At 26.4% G+C, this 20,424-nt stretch overlaps 1 protein-coding gene across 1 annotated transcript in view; it reads left to right on the forward strand.

Annotated features, from left to right (window-relative positions):
- LOC136085722 (thrombospondin-2-like) overlaps positions 1–20,424 on the forward strand; it is a 53,571-nt gene that overhangs the window by 18,746 nt on the left and 14,401 nt on the right. The window contains exons 4-7 of the mRNA XM_065807067.1: positions 2,031–2,204; positions 2,294–2,464; positions 2,580–2,689; positions 2,831–2,895. Coding sequence (XP_065663139.1) covers positions 2,031–2,204; positions 2,294–2,464; positions 2,580–2,689; positions 2,831–2,895 — 520 coding nt within the window. The remainder of the gene's footprint in view (positions 1–2,030; positions 2,205–2,293; positions 2,465–2,579; positions 2,690–2,830; positions 2,896–20,424) is intronic.

Consider the following 20,424-nt stretch of genomic DNA (forward strand, 5'->3'; position numbering starts at 1 on the left):
ATTTATAACTTTCAAAAAAATGAAATTAAAAAATCAAGCTTGATAAAAAGATTATGCAAAAGTTTTAATTTTTTTATTTATTATTATATTTTTTAACTCTTTCTTGATCCTAAACTTTGAAATTTAAAACAAAATAAGGTTTAAACAAGGTTTAAATAAAAGAAGGTTAAACAAGGTTCTAGATTCTTCTTGGCTGCAAAAAAGTCTTGTTAGGTCATGGGTCAAAATTAAAAGCTACATACGACATGAAGTATTTATTATCCAGTATTTAGTATTTTTCTATTAATTGCTTTTTTGAATTTTGATTACTCAGCAAATTTTAGCTACGAATAGGTAGAATAGGTAGGTTTTTTTTGGATTCTTCTTCTTGTTGTTCTTCTTCTTGTTCTTACAAGTAAAAACAAGACAAAACTTTTTTCAATCATTCAAAAAAATTTGGATGATTGAAAAAAATGAGAAAGTTCTTAAGGAGCTTTATATTTTAGGAGTTTTTCTTGTTATTGAGGCATATAGAATGGCATATATGACATGTAGTAGGCGTATATTACTGCTCGATATGTAACAGAAGCTTTTTGAAATGGTTTAGTTTTATTAGATAACCTAGTTAAGCTTCCAAAGAAAAAAAAAATTTTTAAGGCTCTGTTAAACAAGCTCTTAAAAAATTTATGATATCTGTCCGAAAGGTTTAAAAGTTCTTTTGTGTTGCAGTTCCTACTGAAACAAAGTTATGCATGGCTGCAAAGCTCCAAGGCAAAAAGAATGAACATCCTAAAAATATAGCTTAGTACTTGACTTCTTTTCTAAACGTGAAGTATTTAGAACAATTTGTAATTCCGAATATAAAAACGCTTTTAATAAGCTCCAATTAAATAATGACTTTCTCATCAATTAACCAATTTGCTGTCCAAAAAGAGATAATTTTAAAACTGCCTAAGAAATAGTAAAGAGTTTAAAAGTTGTAAATGATATCGCAGAACTAGAGGTAGCTTTTGCAAAAGTATATAATAAAGTGTCAATGAAAGATAAAAAACTATTGCAGTTTGAACTGCATGTAATTTTTTTATATCTTTAATTATACTCTTTGTTACATATTTTTGCACAAAAAAACTCGTAAACAATCAAAACATTCATATATTTATACGAAAAAAAAGTTTAATAGAAGAAGTAAGCAGGCTGATATTATTTCGAAATCTACATAATGAGTAAGTTGTTGCAGAAATGTAAGAAAAATAATATAAATATAGATTCGTAAACAGTTTTTACAATTACCAAAAACTAATACCTCCTGTAAAGAATATCATTAGCTTTTTTTCTAGTAATACTCCAGTTGTTTATCAGTATACTCTACTATTGGTTATATGTTTACCCTGCAGTTGGTTATCTGTATACCAGTTTTTTTGTTTATTTAATTCATTTCTAATTTAACTCAAATAACAAAAGATTGCAAAACTAGTGGCAGGTATTGCAGTGTGTTAGTCAATGGTTTTTTTTCAGTAGATTTTCAGTTTTTTGAGCCATAACCAATTTTTTTTTAACTCTTATGTCTTTTATTATTTAAATGTAAACTAGCATTTATTTTTTGGGGGATTTGAAGTTACCATCTATTTTGCGGGGGGCCCTTACCTACATTCATTTTGCGGGGGAGGGGGGAATTTAGAACAAAACTATATCTGAATATTAGTTTATTGTTGAAATAAAAACAAAAAGTAGAACTTAATGTTTTTTGAATTTTTTTCAACAGCAATTGATTTAGTACTCTAAAGATTATAGTTTTGGTCTTTTGAACAATTCTTTAAGTTTTCTAAGTCAAATCTAAGTTCTTGTAGAATATATGTGAAGGTTATACCGGTATATTTTTAGCTTATTTGGAATCATTTAATAAGTAAGAAGCTGTAGCAACATAAAACTTTTATTTTATTTTTAAGGACTACCGTTCAGAAATTCGGTAAAAATAACTTGTCATATTAGTTTGTTGATGTGTTGACAGTCTATCTAAAGTACTGGCTAATTATTAGAAATTTGTATTTTAGTTGACGGAATGTGGGGAAGTTGGATAAAATCTGGAAACTGTACTAATCCATGTTCTAATGAAAGAGTAACATATGACAGAATGTGTGACAGTCCATCTCCAAATTATAATAGTCTTGATTGTATGGGTATCAAGAGTTATACTGAAGACTGTCAAAATAATATTATATGTCCAGGTTCTTTTTTGTTTTGTTTTTTATTTCTTTTTTGTTTTAGTTTTTTCTTCTGTTTTACAAGAAAATGTAAGTTTTTTTTTCTTTTTAAGTGTTTGGTAATTGGTTAGAGTGGTCGAATTGGTCATTATGCAATCAACCATGTGGTGGAGATGGTGTAGTATCTAGATTCCGTACTTGCTTTAATCCTAAGAAGAGTGGCTTGGTGTTTTGCAATGGAATTAATGCAGAAACTAGAGCATGTTTTTTTAAAAACTGCGAAAGTAAATTTGTTCTGTTTATAAAATTTTTTCCAATAACAAATTTTTTATTTTTAAATTTTTTTTTTCCTTATAACTAATTTATTCAATTTTTTTTTTATGCTTTTTTTTAATGTAGCAGTAGACCTTAATTTGTTCGTAAATTTATCAGATGTGGAATACCTTGACCAATATCCTTATCTAATTAGCCAACAATCATTTGATCTTAAAGAAAAAATAAAAAATGCGGTAATCGATATTTTAGTAACATGAAGTTTGTTTAATGAAATTTATTTATCATGTTTTTTTACACATTTTGGTTTTATTTTTAATATTTCTACCTTAAATAAATTATTATATTAAATTAATTTTTATGTACATTTTTTTTAGATAAGCAGACTTTACAAAAATTCAAAAAGAAATGTTACTATTAGCATTGTGATACATTCAATTAAGTAATTTTTAATTATTTAATTATATTAAAGTTATTAATGTTTTAAATTATTTTAAATTTTAGTTGTATTAGTTTAGTTATTGATATTTTCAATTAAACCAGTTTTAAACCAGTTTTAAACCAGTTTTAAACCAGTTTTAAACCAGTTTTAAACCAGTTTTAAACCAGTTTTAAACCAGTTTTAAACTAGTTTTAAACCAGTTTTAAACCAGTTTTAAACCAGTTTTACAGCGGGTTTAAACACGCAATCCGCAAATTTGATAAAAATTAATTTATCCCAAAGTATGTGTAAAAATATAAAGTAACTTTAAGATAAATTGCACTTGTGATCAAAAGCTACCCAATCCCATAGAGACAATTTCCTGTGAACTTTGGAAAGTCAGACGAAAAAACTTTACTTTTACGGAGCCGTAAAAGTATAGTCTTTGTAAGTCTATTGTACACCGACCTTTTCTATTATTTTTCAATATATTTATATATATATATATATATATATATATATATATATATATATTTATATACATATATATATATATATATATATATATATACATATATATATAACTTTATAATTATATAAATATATAATTATAAAAAATATAAAATTACAAAAAATGGCTTATCAAGTTTAACTGTAAAAAATGTCATGTAATGCATATTGGGAAAAACAATTCAAAGCACGTTTATTTCATATCCATTTCTAATAATGTCAATTTAATAACTTTAGAAAAGTCTATATGTGAAAAAGATCTTCGTTAATTTTTTTCCCAGTGCATAAGTGGAAACACATAGCTCTGCGTCTAAAGCAAATCTAGCATTGGTATGATAAAGCGTACCTTTAGTTAAATAGATGAACAGATGTTTTAAATTGTTTATGTTACACTTGTTTTAAAAGCAAAGTTGCTTTATCACCTCCTTACCTTAAAAGAGATACATCTCTATCAAAGCAAGCACAGAGACTAGTTAATTCTTTCTCTTAAAAATATGGCATATGAAGAAAGATTCATAAGTTTAAATTTAACAAAAGTTTCAACTTGGCGTATAAGAAGTGACTTAATACAATATTTTAAAATCATCAATAAAATAGATTGTGTAAATCTAACTTTATATGGATATGATTTCTTAGAGAATTTATTTTCTCTAAGAAATCATATCCGTGTAAAGTTAGATTACACAATCTATTTTATACAAAATTATTAGATTTAGACACATGGGCACAACTTTTAATACCAAGCTGAATTTACTAAAAGTGCTTCTCGACAAAATTATCTCCCTAATCGACCAGCAACCTCATGGAACGAATTACCGGTGGAAGTTGTAAATTCTCATGCTTAAATCAAACTTGACAAACACCTAGAAAAGAACTGTTGATAAAGCAACTTATTTTTTTGAATTTCTGTTTCAGTGTGTAAATCGCACTAGCTGTATTAATACAGTCACTTTATTAGAAAACAAAACAAATGGAGAAGAAGCTAGCAATGGAACAATCTAAATTAAAAAAATGAAAAAATAATTTTATACTTACTTTAATTTATTTCATACAATTTGATGCACATACAGATATATATATATATATATATATATATATATATATATATATATATATATATATATATATATATATATATATATATATATATATATATATATATATATATATATATATATCAGCGGTTCCCAACCGGTGATATATATATATACAAGGTAAATGTAAATTCAAAATAAATTTAAGTTATTGAATTTTAATTTTAATCATTTTCTCTGTTTTAAAGAAACAAATAAATCTTAAATTCAAAATGTAATTCATGCTAGACAACATATGTCGCACAAAATCTGTCTAAGCCAACTCGACGTTAACGGTCTATGACATGCGGACCACTACAAAAAGTTAAATATTATATATTATTCTTACATCCGTAAATTTTCAATGCTATATAAAATTACTTAATCATATGGTAAAAATATTTTTCCTAACTAGTTGGTTTGAAAGAATGTAGTTTGTATTAATTTCTTTGAATAGTCGAGAATATACTACTCTCGAATGAATTATACAAACCTCGAGTTATATATTACATTATTTTATATTATTTTTTAAATTCTTTAGATGTCTTAAAGTAAAAAAGGTAATATTCAGATGAATATATGAAATATGGTCTTACCTACATGCTAAAAGAAACCATTTGCTACCCACAGTGTATTATTTGTTATAAAGTACTTGGAAATGACTCTATGAAACCCTCAAAGCTTGCTTTCACTTGAATTAAGCCATCCTGATCTTTGAACAAAAGATTCTGATTTTTCAAAAGAAAATTTGAATCACTGAAGAAATGTAAGTTGGATAAAACTGGGATTATTATGCACCTTATAAGGTTTCATGTATAGCATGTATAATAGCACAAAAGAAAAAAGCTCACACATTAGCTGAAGAAGTTATACTTCCATGTAAAAAAGAAATTGTTAGATTATTATTTGGAGAAGAAGCCCGTAAAGAAGATAGATAATATATCTTTATCAAATACTACAGTCAAACAAAGGTTAACTGACATTTTATTAAATATTAAAGAAAATGTTATTAATGAAATTAAAGAATCACCATATTTTTTTATTCAGTTGGATGGGTCCATAGATGTAAGTTCAATGGCACAATTAATTGTATTTTGTAGGTATATTCACAAAAATAAATTCAAAGAATTTTTCTTCTCTTCTTTCCTTGAAACAACAACAAAAGCAGCTGGTATTTTGGAAATTATGAAACAGTTTTTCAATGACAATTAATTACAATGGAAATATTTGTTAGGAATTACTACTGATGGAGCTCCTGCCATGATGGGTTGTAAGTCTAGATTGCAGACTAGGGTAAAAGACATTGCTCTAAATGTAGTTGGTGTACACTGTTTTATTCATAGACAGGCTTTGGAAAACAAAACATTACCAGGTAGTTTGAAAACTGTATTTAACCAATTAGTAAAATTAGTTCTTCTATTCTTAACACTCGACTTTTTACAAAAATTTGTTCTGACCTAGATGCTGAACACAATAAGTCATTATTTTATACTTCAGTACGATGGCTTTTTGCTGGAAAATTTTTGGAAAGATTTTTCAAGCTTAGAAACGAAGTGAAAGAATTTTTATTTCAAATGAAAAGTGGACTGGTAGAATATTTCGAATTTGACAGTTTTGAAATAACAACTGCTTATCTTGTGGACATTATGGGTCATTTTAACAAGTTAAATTTGCAACCTCCAGGCAAAAATGCTAATGTCATTACACACTCTGTTAAACTGAAGGCATTTATTGAAAAACTCAAACTGTAAAAGACTAGAGTTAATAATGGAAATTTGATAATGTTTCAAAATTTAAATAGCGTAACTGAAAATAACATGCTTCCCGAAGTTATAAAGACAGAAATACTTTGTCATCTAGATAATTTGATTAATGAATTTAGTAATTATTTTCCAGATGTGAACCTTTTGAGTAGTGAAGTAATTATATCACCATTTTCTTGTGATGTGAAAAATGTGAATGAGGAAGCACAAGAAGACTTTATTGAGTTAAAGAATGGTACCACTGCTAAGGATCACTTCAAAATAACACCATTAAATAACTTCTGGTTGAAAATGAGGAATTCATATCCATTGTGTTTAACAATTGCACTTAAGGCCCTTATTCCTTTTTTAACATCATATTTGTGCAAAGCAGGGTTTTCAGCCATGTTATCTATAAAAAAAGAAATAGACTTGAAATTGATGCAGATATTAGATGTGCTCTATCAAAAACTAAACCGAATTTTCAGATATTAATTGCTGGTAAACAGTGTCAGAATTCACATTGACCTGTTTTTGTATCATATATTAACTAAGATAAAATATTCTTGGGTCATAGATAGTCTATTCTATTAAAAAATACCTTGAATAAAATATTGTCTTGATACATTACTAAAATGTTCGCCTTGTAGAAATTTTTAAAAGCAAAGGGGTCCATGGAGATTTTACGATATATATTTTTTGGGAAACGGGTTAGAAAAGGTTGGGATCTGATCTAAAACTGATCTAAAAAGAGTAACAGAAATAAAAAAAGGAAAAAATACACTACATAATTTGCCTGGAAATCAATTTATTCATACATAATAACAAAACAAAATATACAAAGAAAAGTTTTATTTACAAAATTTTTAATTGATGATGCAGACGTAGTTGAAAAATTTTGGATAAAGTTATAAAGTCTGCATCATCAATTAACAATGTGGTAGATTAACCAACTCCAAAAATGCTAATTATAGATGTAGCTTATTAATTTCCCATCGTTCCCTCTCCTCATATTGTACATTATACAGGATCCACACTCCCTTTTAAAAAAAAAGAGGGGCTTAAGCTTTTGCCCTAAATTGGGGCACACACCTTATATGTCTTATGAGATGTGGGCCCTCTATTTGTTCTGCGGTTTGCTGAAAAAGCATTGTAAGATTTATCTAAAATGAAAAAAAAAATTGATATTCTAAAAGAAGTAAAAACATTTTAATGCAACAAACCAATTTACCTGTTGCTGATGTTTTTTTTCGAAAGCATTTTTAAAAATAGTCAAAGTTTGAAAAAAAGACATTTATTGCAAAGACATTTACAAAAAAAAAAAACATAAAAACTATCAGTGCAAACAAATTTTGTAACTTGACCAAAAAATAAAATTATTCTTACCTTGATTGTGACAATCTAACTTTTTTTTAAACTATTTGCTAATGATCAGCATTGTAAATAATAAATAATTAAAGTTTACTGAGTTAAAACCATATTTTAACAGTAAACAAAGTAAATTTATGATAGATAGTAGAGCACCAAAGTAGAACTAAAGAATAAAAAACTCTACAATCATGAGATAACATAGTAAAACTAAAGAATAAAAAACTCTACAATCATGAGATAACAAAGTAGAACTAAAGTATAAAAAACAATCATAAGATGATAAAGTTAAAATTTTAAAAACAAACAAAACAAAAAATAAAAAAAATATTATAGTAAAATGTTGATTTTTATTAAAAATATGATTCTTTTTAATTTAAAACATTAATGTTTTCATGAACAGATAAGAACACATCGATAAAGTACATACACATACATTGTTAATTATTATGAAATTTATCAATTAAAATTTAAAGTATTAAAAAAAGTTAACAAGCAATAAAATTTTATTATTAGACATGGAGAATCATAAACACCGTCACAGCAGCAAATTGCTATAATATTTTACATGTTCTGATAAAATTGTGATGGTGTCAAAGAAGATATATCTTTTCAACAAATTCTCTTATAAACATAACTTAAGATTATTAAAAATAGAAAACAAAATTGGTAGTTTTTTTTATAAATTTATAAATTTACACTTTTTTTATAAATTAAATAATTTACAAGCAAAATTAACAAAAAAGATCAATAAAACTATAATATTAAACTAAAAACATTAAACTATTCTTATGTTCGTAGACGTAGTCAAGTAATTTTCCCTGCCCATTCTTAATCAACTCTCACATTACTTTCATCAAAGGTAATTTCTTTCCCTTTAATAAAAATAAAAAAAATTTTTCCCCTTTTATGGGCCCATACCCTGTAAGCACTATTGGATGTGGGCCCTTATAAACATATCAGTAGTGTATAAACGCTTCATAAGATAAACCTATAAACAAAAAAAGTAACAATTGAATGATATATGAGTTTTATACTTAACTATAAAACCTTCAAATCCTTTTTTTTTTAGTTAAAGGTACGGCTGTTGCAGCAACTATGGTTGCTGCAATTGCTACAATTTTATTTGCTATAAAAAGTTTAAAAAATGTAGGTTATTAAATTGAAAATTAAAAACAATATAAAGAAATTTAACCATTAGTAATATATCTCAAAAAATATAATAACACAATCATTATTAAATTTTTTCTAAATCAATTTTTAAGACAAAAATAAATTTGAAATTAAAACCAACAATATCTGACAAGCTGTGGTACTAAAATTGAAAAATAAAACAAAGTATCGTTATTTCATTTTAAATAATTTGTGCAAAAAAATTTGTTGAATTAGGAGCTAAAAATAAAGCAAATGAAAGTTTTTTAAGAAGTAAATTTAAAAGATTCTTTATAAGTAAATTTAACTTTATAAAATCTAACCTGAATATCACCACGAGGCAATAAGTCTGTACTAAATAATTAGATTCATATAAAACATAATTAAACATCTAACATAGAATTATTCAAAAAACCAATAAAAAAATAAAAAACAACTTATATTTAGAATATAGACATTTTCAGCTTCTATACAATTAACAAATTGTCAAGATGCAATTTCAAAACAACACCGATAAAATAGAGCATGTTTGAACTGAAATTTAAAAAGTTAATTTTTCTTATCTTTAAAAACAGATTAAAAAATTACAAAAAATAAATACTGTTTATAAATAAAAGTATATACAATAATTATATTATTTCTGATAATGATAATAAAGACATTTCAGAGATTTATGAATTTTAAATAAAATATACAAAAAGATTAATCGTGTGCACAACTACAATATTTATTTATTCTTTTTATCACCCAAAATTACAGGTAAAAAATACAAAGGGCATAAAACTAATAGCTTATACTCGAAGTTGAAAATCTAATTTAGATTGTTCTTGATATGCTTTCTTCCATCAAATTTTTGAATATCATTCTTTATTTTCTAATGTTCCAGAATTCAAAGAACTGGTTTAAAACTTCACCTATATAATCTTCTACGTCATCGTTACGACGTTTCATAATAATTTTTTCCCACTTAATCAAACATTGAATGAAGCTAAGCTCCAGGTGGTTGCAAATTTTTATTACTTCGTTGATAAAGTTGTTATCCTTATTAAAATCAGATATTTGAGTTAGAATCAAGTAAAACAAGTCGAATTGCTCAGTAATCTGATAAACTGATTCAATTTGTTTCAAACGAGGATGGTAGAAACGTCATCAATTTTAAAGTAGGAATGCATATAGTTTTTGCTGTATTTTGAAATACTAAAGAGAAATTTTAATGCTGATCTTCTAACTGTGTCTAATTTATTAAGAAAGGTAATGTTAAAATCACAAGTTTCTAATCCGTTTGATAGACTTGATATAGCCAGAAATTTGAACAAAAGCGCTATAGTTAATGGTTGACAAAAATGATTTCTAGATCTTATAAGAGCTCTGGAGATTGATTGAAGTTGAATAATTCTTTTCTTTTAGTTTATTATTGAGTTTCAGGGAAAAACCGTTAACTGGTATCATGTTTTTTGTTTAACTTTAACCGGAGATAATGAACTCGGTGTTTTCTGTGTTTAATTAGATATAGAGGTTTTGACATTGCGTTTTCTCTTTATTGAATAACTCTTGCGGAAATTATTTGATTTATGTCCATGATATGATATATTAGCTGTATCCGAGCGATATAATGGTTGTAGTGCGCGAATTACTGAAAGAGGTAAATTTTTGTTGTAATAATGTTTCTTAAACAGCAAATTCCAGTTACAGCTATCGAAGGCTTTATATGCGTCTAAACTACAGATATATACTGGCGAGTTATTATTATTACAGTGATTCAATGCCTCATTCATTGGGAACTCTGCATGCAAGGTGGAGCTATTTTGCTTGAAACCAAATTGATGGCTGTCTGACATTTCCGGACATACTTGCATGATAATATGTTAAAGAGTTTTGTCAAGTTAGGTGTGATACTAATACCGCAATAGTTATCTGAATTTTTAAGAGATTTTTTAGTGGATTTTACTTTTGGAATAATTATTGATGTTGACGCTATTAACTGACAATGCCTCGCGCATTATCAGTTAATAGCGTCAAAAATGACTCTTCCAATATTATAAACAGTGTAATCAGGCCCGCACAGAGACTTTGTGGTGCCAAGGGTTATTTTTTGCTCGGTGCTCCAAACTTTAGATTCCTGGATAAATTGAATTAAGCATGAATTTCACTGTTTATTGTCCGTACATCTGCGATTTCATTACAATTTAATGAAAACTATGATTATTTCTGTATTAACTATCGCTGCACATAAACACTCCAAATTTGAACTTGGTTATATATGATAAAACGAAAATACAAATAGAGTTTAAAATGAATGGAATTATATATTTCATCAACAGAATGTTAATTACGAAGACTAGCCAGATCACACTAATTTTTCTTTGAGGGTTTTCTTCTTTGCGAAATTAGAGATGACATTTTCGTTTGATTAAGTCTTAGCAAGGTCTTTTTCAATTGAAATCACCATTATTATTATCATTATTTATTTCTTCGTTTTACACATTTTACAATGTTATCTATAAGTTTAAACAAATATATATATAGTTACAAGCTGACTGGGGCAAGTTAAAGTCAAAGTGTCCTATCATCAAGCCCCATCGTGAAATGCAGAAAAATACAATTAAATTTTACATCTTCCGATATTATATAAAAAAGTGAAATTAACAAGTTTGAAAAAAAAAAAATTAAAGGTTAAATAAAAATTAAAAGTTGAAAAAGAAATTAAAAAAAAAATTAAAAATAAATAAAAAAATGAATATTAAGTTAAAAAAGAAAGAAAAAAAATTGAAAAAATTGATTAAAATTATAAAAAATAATAAATAAAAAATTTAACAGCAGTACATATTCGTATATATATTCAATACAATATTGCAACAAAAAAAAAAAAAAAAAATTACAAATCAGTACATATGCGTACATATATATTCAATACAATATCAATAGTCTGAAAAAAAATAAAAGTGCAGGTATAGATCAAATTAATGTTAATTTAGTTAAATCTGTTTTTGATATTATCGAACCCTCATTATTCCATATTTTTAATCTCTCCCTTAAATCAGGTCATATTCCAGATAAACTAAAAATTGAAAAAATAACACCTATTATCAAATCTGGCGATGAGACCAATATTTCAAACTACAGACCAATCTCAGTCTTACCCTGCTTTTCTAAACTAATTGAATGGATTTAATAGTGATTGCTATACAATAGGGGATTTTATTGATTTATCCAAAGCTTTCGACACAGTAAATCATGAAATTCTTTTGAAAAATTAGAAAACTATGGTGTTAAAAATCAAAGTTTACTTTGGTTTAAATCATACTTAACTAACAAAAAGCAATTTCTACTTAAAGAAACAAAAGACTCAAAAAACAACTTAATAACTTGTGGAGTACCCCAAGGTTCTATTTTGGAACCATTATTGTTCTTATTTTATATAAATGACTTATATTTATCATCAAAAGTATTAAATACTATCTTATTTGCAGATGACACGAATTTGTTTTATTCTCACAAAGATATTACTGTTCTTTTTAAAATTTTTAACGAAGAATTAGATAAGATCAACGAGTGGTTTATAAGTAACCGACTATCATTAAATGTAGAGAAAACAAAATTTATCCTATTCCATAAACCTAGTAAAGCCGAGAATATTCCTCTTAAACTACCCAATCTTTTAATCAATAATAAAATAATTAAAAGGGATTTGACTACAAACTTTCTGGGAGTGCTCTTAGATGAAAAATTGTCATGGAAATTTCATATTAAATATATTGAAGGTAAGATCTCAAAAAATATTGCCATGTTATACCGAACAAAACCTTTTCTTAATAACGAGTCTTTAAAAAATTTATATTTTTCGTTTATACACAGTTATCTTTTATACTGTAACATTTCCTGGGGTAGCACTAATCACACTAAACTCAAAAAAATTTATAGTAAACAAAAACATGCTTGCAGGATAGTATTTGGGGCAAATAAAAAAACACAATGCGAACCTCTCTTATGTCAGCTTGGAGCTTTAAATATTTATAAGTTTAATATTCATCAAGTAATGCTATTTATGTTTAAAGCAAAACTTGGGTTTTCTTCTGTAACATTTCCATCCTACTTTAATGAAATCTCCCATAAAATCCAACCAAATTTTCAGTGAATAACTTTGTGGTTCCCATAAACCTTCTTAAATTAAGTTCGTACCAAATTCAATATCGGGGACCTTTAGTTTGGAAAAAATTTCTTCCAATCTTTAGTAACAAACAAAACTTCGTTTTAAACTGCATTTTGCAAAGTTTTAAGGATGATTCAAAACGGTATTTACTGAACATGGAATTTGATATATTAGATTTCAAATACCTTTTTTGAAAACAATTTAAAGGTTTGGACTGAATCGCTTGAAAATAAATTAAATCTTTATCACTTTCTTTAGCTTTTATTAAAATGGTTTCTAACCATTAGTATAAAAGATAACGAAAATAAAATTGTCTTTTTCGTTCATATTTTTGATGATATTAATTAATCAGCCCAAATACTTATGTTTACATATATTGCTTTCTTTTTTTTTTTTTAATTAAACAACGCAATTTTTTTTGTGTTTTTATAACTTTCATGATTTTCTGTCGTTTTTACTTTTTTATTTTTAAAATTATTCTGCTGGAAGATTGTTAGCAACAAATTATTTTATTGCTGAAGTATTTGATTTGTTTTTGTTTTTGTATTTATACTGTCTTTTTGTCTTTTATCATTTATTTTGCATGTAAATTTTTGTGTGACGGGGCTCGGTGATAAGAAAACCTGTCTTCTTCTTGCTCCGGCCAGGATTTTTCTTTTATTGTAATTTCTTTTTTGATATTTATCAACGGCAAAATAAATAAATAATAAAAAATAAAAAAAATAAAAATTATTAAAAAAAAATAATAATAATAATATTAAAAATAAATAAAATACATTAAAAATAAAAAGTATTAAATTACTTCAATGTTTTAAAAAAATCAGAGAATGTACGTAATGTTTAAATTTAGTAAGTGTTTTTTTATAGTTTCCTTCAAATATATCAATAGATTTAATTTTTTTTATTTTCGTCAAGAACCGAATTCCACAAGCGTGGTCCCCGGCATATAGTCGAGAAGTCAGATTTTTTGTTAGTGGGATGTAGTAATTACTAATTGAGTGTCTTGTTTAATATTTATGATTAACTCGAGTGAAACTTTTAAAAAAACATTTTGGAATCATTTCATTTTTAAACATAAATAAACATTATAAGTTATGGTATATATTTAGTTCGTATACGTTTAGAGCATTTATTTCCTTGAGTAACGGCTCGGCACTTTCGTATCTATCTGCGCTTAAAACTAATCGACTTGCTTGCTTTTGTTTTGTATAAATAATTTTTAGGAAAAATGAATGATTATTTGCCCAGGCAATATTACAACAGTATTATTATTATTACCATAAGGTTATTAAGGCGTTCTTCAGTCATTGTTGATCTCAATTTGGATTTGATGAGAGCAAGCTTACTGAAAAAACGCTCTCCTTCAGCCACTGAAACCGGGATTGTATTAAAAATGTGACGCAAAATGCAGATCGAAAGAAAATATTGACTGAAGAACTTTTTGGTAGATTCCGTTTAGCAACTTGATAGAAGAAAGAGATTCTATTTGGCTAAAAGTATTTGATCGCTTCATAAATCTAGATAACGGACTAATTCAATCAACTCCGCTTCTTTTACATCATTTACGTAGAGATTTGTCTTGACTTTGCATTTTTCTTTCTGACTAAGTTTTTCTTCATCATTAGAAGAAGACGAGAACACCATATGAATGAAAACATATCCGTTGGTTTTTGATCTGTATTCATTCTGTCTCTTATTTGATGGAGCAGCGTGTCTTGAGCAACATTGAATACGTTCACCTCAAAACCCTTCGATTTGTCTTCGTTGAAGTAGGCTTTAAAAGAAATGCTTTCTGATTGAAGAAGAAGGCAGACATTATTGACACAAAGGAGAGCCTTGAACCAGGAAGAATTCAAGACAATGAATTCAAATGATTGAATCCACTTTTGGATTACCTTAACTAAATCCAGTTGATGATCTTCTAAATCAAGTTCTTCAAAAAGTTTCAAGGACAGTATTTCTTTTGGTCGTTTTGACAATGGCCAAACAGCCTTTATGCGCGCACTCTATCTTGTTCAGGACGTTTGGTGAAGGGACTGCCAAGTTGCCTTAGTCTAAATTTTTTCAGCGCATGGAGCTACTACTAAAAAGGTTATACAATAAATGGATTTTTCTCAAGAATGATGTCCTACACTTCTTTGTGTACATCAGACATTTTAGCCTTGTTATCATAGCCCTGGCCCCAACAGTTCTTTAAATCAATTCGGTTTTGATCCAAAAACCGAATTGATTTAAAGAACTGTAGGGGCCAGGGGCTCTTCTACAATTGCAGCAAAAACAGTTTAACTACATGCCATAATGAACTCATTTTGTGTTCTCCAGCTCAAAAAGTGCACTTGCATTCTTGTTCCATGTTTTTGGTGCCTAGAAACTTCTTCTAGATGAAACTGAAGTGTCTTATTGAAATTCCCCAACAGTTCAAGGATAGCTAAAAAGTTACCATTATCATACTTGTCCAGTATGTTTGATGAATGTACATAAATATGAACATAATAATGAAATAGATTGATATTCCAAGCAACATTAAAATTATTTTATGAACATTAACTGCTAACACACCTCAAAAACTTAGATTTCTTCATGCTAATTGGAGAGCGTCCACGACGTCCAAGACGTCCACGACCCAGTGAAAAAGCGCACATGGGATACGCGTGGATTTTTTCCACATGTAACCCATGTGGGGATTATTATTTTGTCCCATGTGGGTTTCATATGGTAAATCCCACATGGATTCCATATGGTAAATCCCATATGGGATACGCGTGGGTTTTTACCATATGTAACCCATATGAGGATTATTATTTTGTCCCATGTGGGTTTCATATGGTAAATCCCACATGGGTTTTATGTGGTAAATCCTACATGGGATATAGGTGAAAAATACTACATGTTATAGATCTTAAATGCTACATATTTTAATCCAAATGTTATAAAAGTAGTCAATACTAGACAAATGAAAATCCGAATGCTTCTAATTTTTAAAATTCTTTTAATTTAAAAATTACTTAAATAGTAATTTAAAAATAATCATCGAAGCTTTCAGAGAGGCTTAACTTAATCTGGTATTTGCTACTTTATCCCATTTGGTATTCAAAACGTGTAGCATTTTTGATCTTTTACATGTTATGTTTTCCACCTATAACCTATGTGGGATTTACCTTAAACTATTATGACGAAATTTTATAAAATTAAAAAACGTGTTGCAAAATAAATTTATTTAAAAATAAATGCTATTAATCAATACATCCAAAACGAATATTAAAAATATTATTTTTTCTTTTGCGATTTACACGCCGTTTTTTGTCAATTGAATTAATTAAATCGCTTCGGCTTGTATAATACCAAGGTTTTTAGTATCTTCTAACTTTCTTCAAACAATTTCTAAAAAAAAAAAAAATAAATACAAATATCTATAAATATAAATATATATATAAATATATATATATATATATATATATATATATATATATATAAATATATATATATATATATACATATATATACATACATATATATATATATATATATATATATATATATATATATAATATATAGAAAAAGAGAGAGAGAGAGAGAGAGAGAGAGAGAGAGAGAAATTTTAATAAGGAATCTTATTAGTCGAGCAATTTTAATAATTAGCCAGTTTGAAGTCATTAATGACTACAATATTTCAGATGAGCTTGAACCCATGAGGAGAATCCTGAAAAAAAGTGAGCAATAAGGATAAGTAGTTAAACAAAAAAACAAAAACAAAAATGTAAAAACCTACTTTTTCAATGATGTAGACTTCTATAATAACAGGCCTTGACATCGCGCAAAATGCCGTAAAAACTGAAGGCCGATTAAACTTTCACTTTTACTTATATTGGTATATTTTTATATTAGGTAGGGTGTAATGGCAGTCTATGTTTTCTAATAATAATCTCTAGTAAAAACGGAAATATAAAAAGAAAACCAAAAAATTGTTAAAAGATAATCATGCTTTTCGTATTTTAAATTTCATTAAGAATATTTATGTAATATTAAATAGTATCAATAACAAGCAGAACCATAACAAAGTATATATCTATATATTAGAAAGATAACTGTATTTTTAATTTTTTTTGCTAAAAATGGTAACAATAAAAATCACTAACAATAAAAAACACCAACAAAAGTTGATTCAAGCAAAAAAAAAGTTTTATCAATATATCTCAACAGGGTTAAAGTCCTTATACTTGGCAACTTGTAGTCAATACACAAACAATCATATAAACTTCGTCGCATAGCAAAATACTCATATGCTCTACATATAATATCTGAAGTATATAAAACTTCACCAACATTAACTTTTCTCATAGCATTAAGGTGTTCGAATAGAATATTTGACTGAAGCGAACTTTCTTTATTTTTTCAAAACCTAACTGCTTCAAATAAAGCTGATTTTGTTTTTATTAACTTTAATTTGTTTACAGCTAAATATGAAATATTACAAGTTGTGCCATTATGGTTAGCTACAAATAAATAATCATTGAAAATTACTAAAATAAATAATGGAACACCAAGTTTGTACATTTTTGATTGTATGTGCAAACTTTTTTTATTAAGCTGGAAAACAATAACATTGTTATTATCACTTAACAAAGATTGAATATCGTCAAATATAAGTTCATCCTCTTTAAGAAAATCATTTAACTCATCTGGTAAAATGCTTCGAAAACCGATTGAAGTTACATTTTTTTTAACTTTACTTGCTTCCCATATTTGGTTTCAAAAGGTGCTTTATTTGGCCAATGCAGTTGACATAATGCTATATAGTCTGTAACAATAAAACCAGTTCTTGGGATAGCTTCACTACATCTTTTTCTCTCCTCTAGATTCGGGAATTTATAAATTGATATTTTTGTCGTAGTTGAGTATTGATATTTTTGTTGTAGTTGTAATTGATATTGTAGTTGTAGTTGTATAAATTGATATTTTTATTGTAGTTGAGATAGTTCGACTTGCAAAGAGATACACAGCATTTTAAAGGCATTTTAATTATTAAAAAAACCTATTGTTAGTTTGACAATATTATTACCTTACAATGTTAACGCCTTGAACCTTACAACGTTATTGTCTTGATGTTGGGCTGTCTAATTTATAAACCAATCACATTTTAAAGATTTATTAAAAAAGCGCAAACACAAACTTTCGTCTAATGTTAAAAGATGAAAATGTAAACAAACATCTAAATTTCTATAAATAAATTTATTCTTTGATCATTGCCTTAATATCCTATCTTATTTTCATATCATAATCTATTATGGAATTATTTATATAACATATCACAACAATATTATTAAATTTGTGATGTTCAAATATCATATAAACATTCTCTAACATGTTCATATGATATTTGAATATAGTTCTTGAGTATATTATCTGCAAACAATTGACTGATGCAAGTTCTAATGTTGTCAAAAACCAAGCATGCATGCATGGGACACTGCAGTGTCCCACAAAGAAATGCAGGTTTGAAAGTCAAATTTTGTTTTATTAAAAAAAAAAACTAAAATAGGGGGGAGATAGGGAGGTTTCTGTACTTTTTTTAGGCTCCAAAACTTTTAACTTTATATATAATAAGGTTCATAAAACTTAAGGGACTTACGAAGTACATTGAGGAACAAAAACAGGATATTTACAGAAACTTTTCAATTTTTAATCTGGAGTACCACAGTGTAATTGGGAATAAAGTCTCTGGGTCCAGTATTCAAAGTAATACGATCTAAAGTAATATATAAATTAAATAAAATGCTTTAAAATGCATGCAGTTATACATATAACTCCTGATAGTTAACTATATGTATAACTAGTTATACATAAAATTTATTATATAAACTTATTTTTCAAGGTTATGCTTGAACAAATTAGAACCAATTAATTCAAATTCAAGATTTAGTTCAAGTTCAAGTTATTTGTTCATTGTTTTTTCACAATTTTATATTTATTTGTTCAAATTTGTTAACTAGTACTAATTCTTACTACAGTAAGAATGTTTATCATTGTTGAACGTGATTTTATTAGTAACTTAATTTTACTATCAACATATTTTGACAACACTCTTTACATTTTAAATGATGACAGCTTTACTTTTCTATTGATGTTAAATTTATTACGTTTCAATGACTCAGATTGAATTTTAACTGAATTATTGTAAGCTTTGTAAGGGTTTGTTGTATCTCAAATGGTGTTGTAAATAAAGTAAAAATAATATATATATATAAATATAAATATATATATATATATATATATATATATATATATATATATATATATATATATATATATATATATATATATATATATATATATATATATAGTATTTAGGCTATGGGATTGTCCATAAATGATGCCAGTAGATAGAGGGGCAGTGTGAGTTTAACAATAATTGACAATGGGGAGGGGATGTTGAGACCAAAACGTCAATTAAAAAATTGAATTAAAAAAAAAAAGTAAAATATTTTATTTAAAAAAAAAGTAAAACAATTTATGCTAGCTATGAGCAGGTTTTAAAGGTATTTACACCAACAATGTGGTCTAAAAACTTCTTGCTTTTGTTGCTTAAAACTGTAGAGGATCATAGGAAAAACAATTTAAATTCAGCTTGCTTATCTGAAAGAACAATTTATGTTTTTTTTTTTTTTTACTTTTAGTACTGTTGAGAATGAATGTATAATTGAACCCGAAAAAAATTGATGGTATATGCATTTTTTATATTATATTAACAATTCAGATATACCATCATAATACGATAACAAAAACTGACATCATTTTCAATGGGAGATGGCAAAAAATTGACTGAGTTTGATAAAGGGTGATGTTGTTCAATAAACCGGGTCATCATCTGACATCATTATGCATAGATGACCCTACGATTTAGGTAAAATAAGTAATCAATTTGCCATATTTCTCTTTAGAAAGTGTAAGAAAAAAGCATTGTTATGCTGAGAACGTACCTATTGAGCAAGCTTTGACCACCTATTTTATAAATTTGAGAGACAGAAGTGGAAGTGCGAATCGCAAAAGAACTAATAACAATGCTCTAAATTGATTTTAACTTTGTAGACTAACATTAATATAGTATTTAGTAATAATAAATGAAGTTTACATGATTTTTATAATTTGTATTTATTTCCATTAATTATCAGATGTCAGTCTCCATTTTATAAAATGAATTAAAAAACTATTTATTTATAGTATAATAATAATACATAAATACTAGTTTCGTAATGCTATTATCATCACAATGTTAATGGTATTCGTTTTAAAGTGAAATTTTGTATCAATTTTATTGTTTTAATGTTATATTTTATATATATATATATATATATATATATATATATATATATATATATATATATATATATATATATATTTATATATATATATGTATATATATATATACATTTATTATATATATATAAATATGTATATATATATATGTATATATATATATACATTTATTATATATATATAATATGTTATATATATATATATATATATATATATATATATATATATATATATATATATA

This window comes from Hydra vulgaris, chromosome 10 (assembly GCF_038396675.1).
Source record: "Hydra vulgaris chromosome 10, alternate assembly HydraT2T_AEP".
NCBI classification, from domain to species: Eukaryota; Metazoa; Cnidaria; class Hydrozoa; order Anthoathecata; family Hydridae; genus Hydra; species Hydra vulgaris.